The sequence below is a fragment of the Phyllopteryx taeniolatus genome, chromosome 3 (genome assembly GCF_024500385.1).
Source record: "Phyllopteryx taeniolatus isolate TA_2022b chromosome 3, UOR_Ptae_1.2, whole genome shotgun sequence".
Lineage (NCBI taxonomy): Eukaryota > Metazoa > Chordata > Actinopteri > Syngnathiformes > Syngnathidae > Phyllopteryx > Phyllopteryx taeniolatus.
In genome coordinates this window covers 33097424-33113075 of record NC_084504.1, presented here as the reverse complement: position 1 = coordinate 33113075, position 15652 = coordinate 33097424, and the positions used below count along the sequence as shown (strand labels likewise).

Here is a 15652-nt window from a genome sequence, read left to right as displayed (position 1 = left end):
GGTAATCCTGCAGTAGAGTGTGAGGAAGGAACGCTTACATCACAGGCTGAAAAGATTTCCCACGTGTCCGACTTGATCAAATGAAACGCTACGTGACGGAACTTACTGATGCTGCTGCGTGTTAACTGGACACACGCACACACGCATATGCTCATTCCACACGTTTCATTTGACAAGTCATTCAAAACTGCATTCAAACGCATGTGTTCTTTAAAAGAAGAAACAAACTAATTCCAAAATTATTTTTACTTTTCTTTTTATTAGTTCATTTTCTTTTTTTTTCAAATTATCATTTCATTTTTTTCCATTCATTGATTAACATTTTTAGTAAATTTGCATGATTTTTTTTAAAAAACATTTAAGTGTTTTATGTACTGGTATTTCATTTTCCAATTAACTGCTGTATAAAAATGCAATTTAAATAATAGACTAAACAAATAATTCTAAAATTATTTGAAATTCTTAATTTATGCTTTCTTGATTGTCCAATGCTGTTTTTAATTGGTTTTGACCATTTATAAGTAAATCAGAATCATGATGAATATTTCTTTTTTTTTTTTTTTAAATTAAATGTTTGGATTTTATATTTACATCTAAAATGAATGAGAAAAATGAATCAAATTTTATAATGTAATCATAGATTTTAGAATTGCATACATTTTAAAAACTAAATGTATAAGTAGATGCCAATTTTGAATAATAATCATTTGCAAAAATTTTTTATTTCATTATAAATAATTCATTTGTAATCATTTTTTTGTAAGGACACCAACTCTAAAATAAAATGAAACTAAAAGATACAAATGACAACGAAAGATGAAAAAAAATGTTTTCCAGATAATGTTTATTACATTTAAAATAAAACGAAACTTATTTTACTCCCGAATATTTGTAACGCTCATTTGAATGTAACTTTTATTTGCAATTATAAAATTACATGATATTGAATAAGCAAGTGTACTTCTACGCGAGTACTTTATTTTCACAGAAATTTGACTGAATTATGTTTTTTTTTTTGCAATTTCCGGAGGGTCGCAAACGGTGGCGGGTGCGCCTCCATTTTGCCCCACGGGAGTATTTGGACGAGGAGGATAAACACGCAGCACGTGCAGATTAGGACACCATCGGCGTAATCCGGATTTAACGTCGCCGACCGCCGCGGCAGCCGACAGTTTGTCGCCCGCAAGGTTCTGAGCCACGTTTTTTTTTTTTTTTTTTGCCCCCCAAAAGGATCCACAAATACGCCAGCTCATTTCCTAAAAGCACAAGAAAGGATTACAGTGTCCAGGCAGGTTCAGTGTAGTACCACGTTGGGCCACAACGCTACCCGAGCAGCACTGAGCACTGAGCTGCGCCGAGAGCGTGTAAAGTAGCAGTTGCTTAAAGGTTTCAAATAATCTCACATCAAGGCTAATTTACGTTGTCGTTTCACATCTTACGTTAGCATCAGGCTATCGGACTAGCGGACGTCAAGCTATGGGTTTGAGATGGTATGCTGTTGGTTGAACATTTTGGTGTTTCTACAATTGCCTTTTGTCTTCTGTGTCAGTTTGGCAGTAAACTTCAACTGGGAGTAACAAATAAAGAGTTTGAAGCATGCACGCGTTGCCCTTAACTGTGCAAAGCAGGCACAGTTTTTTGCACAGTACACATTTATGTAAAAGCAATACGGGTAGGACCTTTTATTTGTGGCAAACTACCCCGGCGCTCTCTCAAACTGAAAAACTAAAAAACAGAAAAAAATGATGCTAAAACAGAGCACTTTTATTTCTGTATTATTTGAAGCTGAAACAAATTCTAATCCAGGAAAGGTGTCTGCGCCCAAGCTTTTCTCCGATTTGCGACAGGACATCAAAATGCAGGGCTCAAATGTGGTTTTTTTGGGAGTCGCATTTCACATAAACACAAACTATAAAATGGGAAGACTTCTCGTTAATCACAATTGTTTCATAACATGACATGATGATGATCTCATTTCTACTCATTTCTCATTCGAAAATGAAACTTGAGGGCTCAATTTTCATCTCCTAATGAAATATGTGCTCGACTGTCATTTTCAACATGCTTCAAAATGTCAAGTTGTCCAATTTCCGTTTTTGCCTCGTTTTCGACAAATTTCTCATTTCATCGAATTTCACATTAGAAAATCTAAATATGTTTTGTGCAGCCAGGTCGGCATTGCAAATGAGAATTTGTCCTCAATCGCTTTACCTGGAAGAGAAAAAGACGGGCAGACACACAAGCGCAAGAAGCGACGAATTGCAACTGCATGCATCTGCAGCGCCAATTCTGACGCTTGGGTCTTCTTTTCCTCAAAGTGATGTTATCCAATAGTCTCCCATTTGTTGACAGCGAGAGAGAGACCTAAAGAATACTTTTAAAGTGTCTTACGTGTGATTAAAAGTGTTTTTTCTCTCTTCGCCATAATGCAATAGGCAGCACAGCACAGGTACTTTCTTTTTTTTGTTTTTTTTAACCTGCTCGGCATCAATGTTGCGCAGCACCAACGGCATGTTGTCCTGTCTCCTGCTGTTGTCAGATGGCAGCTGGGCTGAAGTCCCGTTTCCCACGGCGAGGTCGCTGGAAGAGGGGAAAGCGGGGTGACTCAGTCGCGCAAGCCCACAACCAAAACGTGCACAAAAAGTTTCAGGATGACGATTCAAATACACGATAACCCTCCCACGTGAACTCGGTCGAACCCTTTGTAAACTTTCGTTTTTTTTCCCCCTGCCATCCCTCTCATATACGTGGTTAACATTTGGTAGGAATCTTTTGGATGAGTCTGGAAAAGCCGGAAAGAATGAGCTGCAAATAATCGCGTCAAACTAAGACGGCAGACGTCGTACGTCTTGAGACATGTTGATGAGTCTACTGGTAATAGACAAGCCTACCAAATTTCATGTTGTCAAGTCAAACTGGTTCCGACCTTGCGGACCTGCAAAATCAGACTTGACGCATCATGAGAGTATGTTCTCAAATCACTCTTAACACAGAAGGCGTGACGCCCAATTAGTGGCCGGGCAACTACGACAATACAATTTCCATTTGTACTTTTACTTTCATTTTTTTGGAAGCAGTCCTGTTCAGCCGCACGGCCTTCCAGAACGGTGGCTCTGAATGCCTTCTGTGCTGGAACACGTTTGCTGTGCAACAGGGGAGTCCCCCTGCTTATTTGAATTTTGTTTAATTAGTCTGATGTTTATTGAAAATGCAGCTGGACAGAAAATGGTTTTATGGGACAGACAGAGGGACAGAGTGGACAAGGGGAGCAAACCACAGCAGAACAATAGTGAGGCAGTCTAGATATTTTGACACAAGTAACGTTAGAAGAGTCAAATCGTGTCGTTATTTGTGGATTGGGGGGGGGGGGGGCACCCGGTGAGGATGTGCGACAACTAACCAATAGGACAAGATGAGAGAGGGCAGGACAGACAGGATGTGGGAAATGAGCAAGGCAGTGCTACTGACGAGTGTGGTGCGGAGGGGATTCTTTTGAGTGTCTAAACACCTGGAAGAACCTGTGAGCTGATATGAGAGTAGAACCCGTGTTGTCATCAGCAATTCAAGCCTAGAGCGTGTCTACGGAACGTATTAAGTGACCCAACACCGCATCACGTGCGTGTCAGTCAACTGGTGGACGGAGGGGGACGCCCCGACCAGTCCCAAAGGGAGGGGCACGGGCGACGGACCGCCACGACCCCACCCAGCGCGCCACACCATCGTGTTTTTCAAACTTGAGAGAGCACACCTGATCGCCACAGATGGTTTGACTATGCTTCCTGCAGCCGGGTCCGCACTGCAAATGAGGATCTGTTCTCAATTGCCTAACCCGGATAAATGAAGACGACATCAATACAAAAAAAGAAGAGCACATTTTGGTCAGAAGTGATATGACATGACTCCTTCTTGTGACTGGCTCAGAGTTTGATCTTTCGGAAGCTCCAAAAGTGCATTGTTGAATTGAATACATGTCACGATCACTTGCGTTTCTGGGATTTCTAAAATGTTTACAGGCACGGAAAAGATAGGTTTCTCACCCGTGGCCTCTCGTTTTGCCTCCTCTCCTGTTCGCCACAAGAGCTGTTGTCATGGTTACGCACAGCGGTCCCGATTAGCACCTGCCTTTCAGAGGCGCAGACGCAAAACCAACCAACGCAATTCGTCTCACGTTTGATAAATGCAAAATTAATCGATTTGCATATTATACTTCTCCCAGAATGCAATATTGCCCGAAAGCAACAACAATTTCTGTACTACAACAACAAAGTAGACGCACCCGTTTCAAGCTTTTGACTGGAGAGCTTGATGTGGAATGTCACAAACTGGTTCTTCTGACTTTCCAAAAACTAATCCTCGGTTGTTCTTATCCTCACTTGGCTAAAAAAAATAAAATACAACCGTTGAACCAACATCTGTGTTGTGACAGCTAAGCATGTCACACACCTTATATCGATGCTTGGATTCTTTGCATTCTCTAAAAATGACGTGGGTGGAAGCTCATCCCAGACATGTAATGGAAACTTAAATGATTAATTAAACATCAAGGTTTAGAATCACTGGCGTGCCAAGTGTGAAATGAAAAAACCTAGAGTGAGTATGAAAACATTGTCAGCCAGGTGTTCTGAATGTTTATGAAGTGCGTGGTTCCAATTCTGTCCTATAGACAAAACAACTCCTCGATATCCCACCCAGCACTGGTTACATGGTATGAAATGTAAAAAAAAAAACATCAACTAGTAAGGGGCTCCACATAAGGGAGATTGGCAAAGTCCAACATGTGACTGCAATGTCACACGTTTCCAGTTGTTGTTGATATGGACCGAGAGCAGACGTCTCTCGATGGGTCCTACGGGCCACCGGCTAGCAACAGCTAGCAAAGCCGTCGTTTTGTCTTTGATTCGGACCGACGTGAGTGAATCTCGGGGCCCTGTTTGTATGGTATGCCACAGGGCAGATCTCTGGTCCCCTGTTCACTTCTGGCTCTGAACACCCAAGTCGTGGGCCTCTCCGTGTGGCATCATCACGTTCTTGGGTTTTCTGCAGGTCCACACGAGTCCAAAAACAAGATATTGTGCTTTGGGGACGGAATTCATGGACGAAACCTAAAATACACGGCTGGCTTAATTCGACTGTTTGTTAACTTTTGAATGTCCAACTGTTGGATGTTTGAGTACATTTTGCACAACTCGCTGATCTCAAACTAGCAACATTCACAACAGGTGCTTGATCTGTGAACAAGGGAGTCCACTGTATACCTTTCTGTGACTAATTCAGTTTGTCTGACGCAACACACTGTGACAAGAGCTCAGAAGCCACTTCCTGTTTAAAACCTCAAACTGTTGCGCAATCGTTAGTTGTCTTGATCTAGTGATGTCAAAAGGATGGTTTAAATATCCAAATCTTAATTGAAACAAGACATTGGAATGTAAATTTTGCACCTCAGCTCCTTGCTTGAGAACAGAAAGTTGTACAATAAGTACTGAAAACATTGACCAGCTTATTCAGTTCCCGGTAAATCCCGGGAAATGCATTTGAATTATGTACATACTGTCATTCATATTTCCAACTGCTATCTAAAAAAATACACCTGAGAAAATACATCCTGTGACACCTGAGCTATTCCGTTAAATTGAAAATTAAGTGCAAATCCGGCGACCCACTGCTGTCAATTCTTTCAGCCCGTTTGTCCAGTAAGTATGGATCTCACTTTTTAATATTACAGTCTATTTTTAATGCATTTTAACATCTTGAACTTTTAACTGTTCTACCATTATTTAAAAATTTTAATTCAATGAACTTTATACACACATTATGTGCGAACATTCAAAAATACTAAATGTTTGCTTTGAGTTATGAAAAGCTAAAATCCACACTATTTTGACATTACTTGATTTACCCCGAGATGCCACAATAAATATGCATGACATGATTTCTCAAAAAAACAAGACCAAAAATTAAACCCCCCCCCATATTTTACACATCAATTTCACCACGTTTCAATGAATTAGAGAGGTTAACAAACAATGAGCGCACATTGGAACTCGATGATTAACAACCCACACGTCACTGGGCAACCAGCTCAGCAGTAGCGCTCACACAAAAGACAATTGAACTGCGAGAGTGATGACAGTCTCTTACCGGCTGCGTTGGTTGTTGATGGCTTGTTTTGCGAGGGTTTTCGCATTCAGAAATCAGAAGAGTCTTTCTGCCCGTCACTGTCTGATGCTCGATCAATTAGTTGCACCTGTCACATGTGCCCTCCTTTTAAAGTTCACCCAGCAGCTGTGCGGTGATTCGTCCTTCCGGTTTTTTGTAGTTCGTCCGCCATTTGTGTAGTCCTTTGAGAAAATCTGTTGAACTTCATTTTGACTTGACGGCCACCGTGCTGGTCGTACGAAGGTATGTTCTGGCCGGATAACGACAATCCGCATGTCCAACGTGATCATGTATCAAAAAGTGGCAAATTCAAATCAGGAAACGCTGCAAAACAACATTGGCTTTATTCTTGCCTGCCGGTCCAGCGGTTACGATCCAGCTCAAGGTTGTAATCTTTCAGTCCGGAGTTTGCATGTTCTTTCCGGGTCTTCCAATGTCTAATACATTCTTCCCACATCTATTTTCAATTTGCTCCTTGCAAATTCATTTCGTTTGTACGTCTTCATGTTTTACCCAAAAAGAATGGATGGATAGGACTTTTGCTGTATGTTTGACAACTAAAAGTAGTTTCAGTGTAAGAACGCACTGCTACATCATCTTGAAGGGGAAAAAAACAAAACAAAAAAACGTGTTACTTGTCCGTCTGGAATTTGCTTTTGGGGCTTGTTGCACACGCACAAGGAAATTTAAATGTTATTTTAACAAGTCAAAAAAGGTGACACTATCACACGCGATTAAAGGATCACTTAACAGTTCGTCAAGTTGTCCATTATTTAATCAGCACGCCATGCAGTTTTGGTTTCAGATCCAAGCATTCCACTGAAATGGCTACATGCCTCTTCATTGAGAAAATAAAATCTTCTCCCGACAAGGGTGGAGTTGTAGGGGCGGTGTTCTTGGACCTCAGGAAAGCTTTCCATACAGTAAATCACGCTGTTCTTCTTAGCAAGCTCTCAAAATTGAACTTCTCTCGCAGAGCTGTGAGCTGGATTGAATCATATCTGCATGACCGAACACAATCTGTATCAGTTAACAACTGCAGATCAGAGTCTCTTAGGCTAACCTCTGGAGTCCCTCAGGGATCAATATTAGGCCCCCTTTTATTTAGTCGTTATATCAACGATTTGCCCACTGTTTGCTCTGAAGCAGAGTGCGTAATGTATGCAGACGACACAGTTTTCTTTGTTCATGGTCGCTCCAAAAGATACTGTTGCTGCTAAACTCACTAATGCAATGTCCTGTGTCACAACTTGGTTGCAGGAGTGCTGTCGACAGCTAAACGTTTCTAAAACTGTAGGCATGTATTTCACTAAAACAAATAGAGTATCACCTGACCCCGACATACTTGTTCATGGAGAAAAAAATGCAAATTGTCAGCCAATACAACTATCTTGGGTTAATAATTGATTCACAGCTTTCCTTTAAAGCCCATATTGACAAATTGCGTAAAAATATCAAATTAAACCTTGCAAATTTTTGTGCAATTCGGAATGAAATGTCAACTGAAGCTGCAAAAATGTACCTGCATTCGATGATTCTTAGTCACTTTAACTATTGCATAACCAGTTGGTCCCAGGCTGGTCAGAATGTAAAAAAAACATTGGAAGTTTTGTACAAACAAGTCATTAAAGTGATGGATAAAAAAAAACAAGTCACTATCATCACTGTGCAATTTAAAAAAAAATACAGTCTTTTAAACTGGGACCGTCTTCACATATTTGCAGATTTCAATTTGATTTCTAAAGTACTGCACGATTTGGCCCCAGCTCCTCTGGCTGAGTTCATCAGCCAAAGAAAGGGCTCTGAGAGTGTCACTCGGGGCTCCGTCAGAGGCGACCGTCTCATTCCACTTTCACTAAGTCGGCCCGGTCAGTGAGGAGCGCTGGTGAGTGGAACGAGGTTCAACTGCTTACAACATACAAGGCCTTCACAAAAGAAACCGCAAAATGTGGCTAGTTAACACCTATAGCTGCCAACACTAAAAGACAAGTATGTTATGTTGTCTTTTTGTTATGATCAAAAAAATGGTTTTATTCTCTCTTAATAGTATAGTTTGATGATGTATCCTGTATGATATTGTCTTGTAGATGTATTTGACTGCTTTTTTTTACATCGTGGCCAGGGGACTACAGATGAAAACTAGCCTTCTGGCTAATTCTGGCTTTTTTAACCATGTGTACTTCATGTGTTTCATGAAATTGCATTGTCCCCTTTCAAAAATAAACTGATAAACAAGTACAATTTATTTCTTCTCATTGAACTTCCAGACTTTAAGCTCGCATGAATGGAGCAAGAAGAGCAAGTGTGAACAGGGCATGTGGGGGTTTTAGGGAGCCCAATTGAAGATTTTCATTTGGAGCAATTTCCAAGTCCAAGTTCAGCAAAGTATAAGACCTGGCATTCCCCCCAGATGGTTGTGTTCAAGCAAAATGGCCAACTTCCTGTTCAACTTCGAGCAGACTTTTATTTGTGCGTCCTGTTTTGATTGACATGTCTAGCAAATTTGGTTCTTGATTGGTCAAACTGGTGTCTGTGGCTGAATTGTTTTTCTAACTTATTTAGTTAACAACTTTAAATCAGTCTGGCATGCATTCCAATCGCTGACGGATTACAAGCGACGATCCCCCCCAAATTGAGAACAATAGCACACGAGCCAACGACTTGAATACCTTCTACTGCAGATTTGAAAAGGACACTTTCACCCCCCCTACCGACCCTTGAGGACTTGCACGCTGCCAGAACTAAGACAAGAGCGTCCAAAATCCTCTCGGACCCTCCGCATCCCGGTCACCGGCTCTTCCGGCTCCTTCCCTCCGGTAGGCGCTACCGATCAATGCAAACTAGAACTACCAGAAATTCCAACAGATTTTTGTGTTGAGTTTGTTGCCACATTTCTGTGGGGCCAATGATATATTACTCGTGCACTCACTGTAGTAGTCTCGCCACACTGCACTATTTGCATATCTGATGTTGACCAATACTGGCCACTCATGCTAGAGTAGCATCTGCTCCATCTGCACACTGATTCAGGAGTATCTGCAACATTTGCACAATCAACATTGGCCCAGATTATCGTACTACTCGCTTGAAGGCTCGGCGCCCTTTGCACAATGATCATTGCACCGGACTATTGCGATATTAGTCATTCGAACTGCTCTAAGTGCTAGAGGACTCTGCATCTTTTTGCACAATTGTCCAAAAAAAAAAAATAATGTACCGGCATTACCAGATAACTAGCAATCTATTATTGCTCAGTGACTGTTTTTTGTTTTTGTCAATGTCTTTCTGTCTCCGAAGTGTTCTCTGTCAATTGACCGTCTGTTGTCGTACTGGAGCGGCTCCAATTACCGGAGACAAATTCCTTGTGTGTTTTTTGGACATACTGGGCAAATAAAGGTGATTCTGATTATTTTTCATGGGGAATCTTCAGGGAGATTTATTTATTATTATTTAAATTTTTGGGGGGTAATATGCTCTGACCTCTTTGTTCTGGTCAGAACCTGAACCTGAGCTGCAGCATTCTGAATGAGCTGCAGCTGTTTAATGCTCTTTTTGGGGAGTCCAGTCAGAAGACCATTACAATAGTCAAGTCTACTTGAGATAAAAGCATGGCTGAGCTTCTCCTGGCTTCACTCTGGATATGTTCTTCAGATAGTACAAGGCAGTTTTAAACCTGAACCAATTAATGACTGTTACATTTAGTCCTACCCACGTTTCAAACCTATTCAGCAGTATATTACGAACCTTCCAATTAGGTTCATTTTCTGGCATGGGTCCTTGAAATCTTTTCGCCGTGTGCGTTAAAGTAGCAACTGTTTGAATGTTTTTAATTAACGTAACGTCCATGCTAATTTGCTTCAGCCCGTCTGGCATTTCACATTATACGTTAGCATTCGGCTCGTGGACTTTAGTAAATAGTATGGTTAGCTTGAACATTTTGGTGTTCTAATGTATAATGTTTAATTCTCTCGTTTCATGCGTCACTTTTACAGGAAACTTCAATTGGGAGTGATAAATTAACAACTTGACGCAAGCTACCCTCTTTGAGAGCTGTGTGAGTCAGAACAAAAAATATTAGGAAAGACTTTAAAAAGTGTCTTCGTCTTAGACACACAGACATATTGAAAACATGTAGGAGGTGCTTTACACAGGGATAAAAACATTTCCTTCAAGTGTGATATATGACTGGGAGGGAAACAGCAAAGACGCCTCCAGACATAAACACAATAATTTAGTCAACTATGAAAGGAATGTTTGGTGTCAGCTCTGTTAATGAGTTTGAGTGTCTCCAGTGTACATCATAATTAGAAGCAGGGCAATAATTAGCAGGCAACTTGAATCTCAGCATTCCTCTGCCTCTCACGGATCCTTGGAAGGGCCCCTGGATCGACTCGAATCCACTTGAAAAAGCCCCAAATTTCAAAAATAGACATTTAAATGGAGGGCTGCAATTAAAATTAATTATTTTCATAATCAATTAATCTAGCAACCATTTTTTTTCTTTTTTAAATAATTTAATCAACAAATCAGATTATACAAAGATTTTTCTAAATTTCTATCCCTTGCTTCAAACACAGAACGTTATTTCATAAATTGATGATGATTCAGTGACTGGTTTGGTCGGTAACATCCGTCAGAAAATCGGCCAACGTCCATCACTGTTTTCCCACGCTAAAACAGATGTTTTGATTCAACACAAAAGGGGAGGGAGGGCTACACAAACAGGAGAATATTTACGGATGAGAGGCTGAAAATCCGACGATTTGGACAATTTCAAGTTTAAGAAACAGGGAATCAAAGGCAACAATTAGCATCTATCTGGCGGTGTTGTTACCCTTTAAGCAACTGATATCTGATCACAAACGATGTATGTAAACAGATAATAAAAGAATACTCGCAGGCATATATTCTTTATCCTCTGTGAAGAAGGACTAATATTAGTACTGTACTGATGAGCTGCGGGGGGTGAAATCTCAATGAATAATATATTCGTCTGTCTTAGACTGCCAAGAAGGAGAATGAGCAGCACATTGGCGGAGAAGGTGTGACAAAAACTGGTTCATTCTTTTGAATTGTATTTAATTATGTCATAACTGTGTGTTTTTATTAAATATAAGAGTGCTATTTTTCTCCTTAAAAACATAACATTTTTGGGTTGTTTTTTGGGGGGGGGGGGAGGCTGGAATGCACTGATGGCATTCCCACTGATTGAAATTCAATTGTAAAATATGATTTGAGATGTGTTTGTCATTATAGTCCTGCATATTCAGAGGGCACGGACAGATCCCTTCTGTGAATAGTCATCTGGAATTGCCAACCCTCGAAAAAGGTTTCAAATTGCCTACAGATGCCACAAGCACTACTTTAGTCCAAATAAAGTTCCTCAACTCACTGCGATAAGACGGCAGCACTGACTTGATTACACCAGTTGATATACATTGCCGTTTCCATGACAACATTCCCAAACGAATGCAGCTATTTTAGCTATTCAAACATTCCGACCTGTAAAACGTTCAACTGGTTGAGGACATCTTGAGAGCTATTTATCACATTCCCCAAATTCCACCTAAGAAAATCCCAAATTAAGAGAAACTTTACATATTTATTCCTCATTTTCTGACAGAATTGCCAAATCGATGCAGATTTTACACACTGACCTCTGTTTTCCACCGATTCAAAGCATTCCAAATTGAAATGGTTCATCTCCGTCAGGACATGTTCAGAACAATTTTTCACATTCCCACAAATCCAAAATGTTACAACCAAACGCCAAAGTTAAGAAGAAACTTTACACATTTACTTCCTCCTCCTACATTTCTCCACCGATTCAAAGCATTCTAACCTCAAATGGTTCAGCTCAGTCAGAACATCTTATATATATATTTTATTTTTTTATATTTTCCAAATTCCACCACCAAAATTCCCTAATGAATGCATATATTTGACACATTTACCGCATCCTTCCACAAACCATTCCAACTTCAAAAATGCTCAATTCATTGAGGGCATCTTGAGAGCTATTTGTCACATTCCTCAAATTCCCAAACTGTCACAGGAAGATTCCCAAATGAAGAGCTGTTTTACACATTCACCTCTTCCATCCCCAAAAGATTCAGCTCTTTCGGGACATTTTGATCACGTCATGTGTCAGACCGTATGCCTGACGTTTTGCGTTTAGCAGCCGCGCAGTAATTACCAGGCCACTTGAATCTCGGCGTCCCTCCGGGCGGCGTTCCTCTGGCCCTCGCCATTCATCTCCTTCCTGGTGCTCCTGATGAGGCGGAGCACGGGCTCGATCTCCTTCAGCAGCTCGTTGTTGTCCTCCAGCCCGTTGCAGAACCCGCCGTCGCCACGGCCCCCCTCCCTCATCAGCTGGGGGTCCTGGGCGGCGAGGAGGGCGATGGACGGCGACGAGAGGTTCTCGATGGCCCTCAGTTGAGGTGAGCAATTCTCGTAGGATTTGGAGAGCGGGAAGGCGGGCCGGGTGACCCGCACGGTGCGGGGGCGGCCGTCCGCCGACAGGGTGGTGTCCAGGTGGGTGGTGAAGCCCTCGGGCCCGCGCAGGATGAGCACGGCGTGGCTCTCGGGCGACACGTTCTTCAGCGTCTCCAGGGCGCGCTCGTAGCTCAGCTCCACCAGCGGCTTGTTGTTGACGGCCAGCACGATGTCGCCCACCTGGACCAGGCCGCACTCCTCGGCCGCCCCGCCCCGGATCAGGTCCGACACGATGACGGGCGGCTTGGAGACCCTCTGCTTGACCAAGAAGCCCAGGCCGCCCACTTTCCTCTTGAAGAGGCGCACCGAAATGATGTTGGGCTGCAGCTGGCACACGCTGGCCTCTGACTCCTGCATGGTGCCCGTGTGCGTGGGGCAGACTTGATGTGTGCGTGTCCCGGGAGTTTCTGAAAAGCAAAAAGGAGGAAACAGCCTCTATTAATTAATTAAGGAGGAAATTAGCTTAGCAGGAAACTTCTTTTTTAAAATGTCTATAAGCATCAGTTCCACGGGGAATAAGGATCATAACAACAGAGTGGATGTTTAGGATGTTGTCATCAATTTATCAAACTTCGACGCCACGCTCCAGCCACATTATATGGTGCGAGTAAAACTACAACAAAAAAAATGAATAAAAAAGCATCACAATTTACAGTCGGCGGCACGGTGGGCGACTGGTTAGCACATCTGCCTCACAGTTCTGAGGACTGGTGTTCGAATCCCGGCACTGCCTGTGTGGAGGTTGCATGATCTCCCCGTGCCTGCGTGAGTTTTCTCTTTGCCTGCCTCAAAGAAAAATGGCCGACTACCTGTACAACTTTGGGCATGAATCCTTGAGAATTGTTTGTGTCCTATTATGGTTGACATGTCCACCCAATTATGTGTCAATCAGTCAAACTGAATTTTTCAAAGAACCTTTCAGAGGACGGTTCTGAGTTGAATTCGCCCAAAATTTTCATTTTTTGACATGGGTCCTTGAGACTTTTTGGTGCATCCTGTTGTGATAGACACGTCCACCCAATTTCGTGTCTGTCGCTGACGTCGGGGTTCAGGTTTTCTGTTCAATTTCGGGCACGGGTCCTTGAGACTTTTTTGTGTTTTGTTATGATAGACATGTCCACCCAATTTCGTTTTGATTGATTAAAGTGGTGTCAGGGGCTGATTTTTTTTTTTTTTTAATAACTTTCCAGGGGGTGGTACTGAGGGAATTTCACCCCCTCCCCCAAAATAGCCCACACATTTTTTTTAATTCTTTTTATTATTATTATTTTATTAGTTCAACAAGAAATTTGGTGCATGGACATGTCTATCATAACATGACGCATGAAAAAGTCTCAAGGACTCAACCCTGAAAGTGAACAGGAAATTGGCCATTTTGGTTTGAAGCAGATGTTTTTAGCGAATTCACTCATTAGTGCCCCCCGAAAAGTTAGGTAAAATAATGTCAAAATTGAAATAAATAAATGAATAAAAATCAGCCCCCGTCACCAGTTTCAGCAATCAAAACGAAATCGGGTATTTGGGAGCCACGTCCATCAAGATAGGACGCATCAAAAAGTCTCATGGATGAATGCCTGAACTGGAAGTTGACCATTTTGGTCTGAAGCAGACGTTTTGGGTAAATTCCCTGGAAAGGTAACAAAACACGACGACGACGACGACGAAAAAGGCCCTGAACACCAGTTTCATCAAGCAATAAGAAATTTGGCGGACATGTCATTCGTGACTGGATTAATTTTCATTTAAAAAAAAAAAAAAAGCATAGTTAGGTGGCACGGTAGGCAACTGGTTAGCACATCTGCCTCACAGTTCTGAGGACTGGGGTTCAAATCCCGCACCGCCTGTGTGGAGTTTACATGTTCTCTCCGTGTCTGCGTGGCTTTTCTCCGGGCACGCCGCTTTCCTCCCAAATCCCAAAAACATCCGCGGCAGGTTGATTGACTCTAAATTGCCCGTAGGTGTGAATGTGAGTGCGAATGGTGGTTTGTTTCTATGTGCCCTGCGATTGGCTGGTGACCACTTCAGGGTGTGGCCCGCCTCTCGCCCAAAGATAGCTGGGATAGGCGCCAGCACGCCCGCGACCCAAGTGAGGAGAAGCGTAGTAGAAAAAAAACCGACTTGTTCTGAGAATACCTGAAAGGAATACGAGAAGACAAAATTGTGCAGTCTTTTATCTCGCTCTGTCGCAAAGCCGGAGTCTTATAGCTTCCTACGTATCCAAATGATTCGATCAATACGCATAATACTACGTGGAAATGCATGCAGTGGGCTTCACGCGCCCACCTTTCACTATATTGTCCTGGAGCAGACAGACCGGAGTCACTTGTATGTGTATGCTAATGAAACCAAGTGTCGCCATTCACTATTAAAAGGTGTTACGTTCCGGGTCTAGGTGAAGCCCAGCACATAACCCGATTCGATTCTCTCAGTCTTCCCACTCCCGTGTAACGCTCGTAACAAGGGTACAAAACACACAATGTCAAATATAAACATTTCCATGACAAATGTCACTGAAATTGTGCAATTTGGGTCAGATCCAGACAGAACTCATTTTGAGGTTTTCACATCGGGACACCGCTGGGCTGGGATTGGTTTTTTCGTTTGTTTGTTTGACAGGCATGGAAGACTGGAATTACAGTTGCTTTTCTGGGTTTTGCCTGTCAATAGAGAGCCAGTGTACATAACTTCATATAACAGCGTAACCTTGCGTGATTGATTTTCACCTGATTCAATGTCAACCGCGACTCCAAAACTCTCGAGGATCAAGCAGGTTAAATTGAGGACAACGTCGTCACATCTCATGTTAGCGGGCAGCTCACAAGTAGCCGCGCGACTTCCTGTCGTTATTTCCTGGCTGAGGGGTTTGATTCAGAACGAGTCGAGTCGGGTGACTGAAGGCCCGAGCGTGGATTTGCCATCACTTTTGCGCTCGTCAGAGAAGCAGTCAGGGACGAACTCTCTTGCGGTTTGAGTCATATTTGGAGTTTTGGCCCAACTTTTC

General features: G+C 42.3%; 1 protein-coding gene across 9 annotated transcripts in view; it reads right to left on the bottom strand.

Annotated features, from left to right (window-relative positions):
• Positions 1-15652, bottom strand: part of nos1 (nitric oxide synthase 1 (neuronal)) — a 79557-nt gene that overhangs the window by 43993 nt on the left and 19912 nt on the right. For 8 of the 9 annotated variants that reach the window (XM_061768817.1, XM_061768816.1, XM_061768823.1 and 5 more), the window contains 2 exons: positions 12353-13058; positions 2478-2580 (listed from right to left, as the gene is read on the bottom strand). In XM_061768817.1, the coding sequence (XP_061624801.1) occupies positions 2478-2580; positions 12353-13008 (759 nt within the window). In that variant the 5' untranslated portion in view covers positions 13009-13058. Of the gene's footprint in view, positions 1-2477; positions 2581-6138; positions 6590-12352; positions 13059-15652 lie in introns of those variants that run through there. The other variant, XM_061768825.1, reaches the window with a different exon arrangement.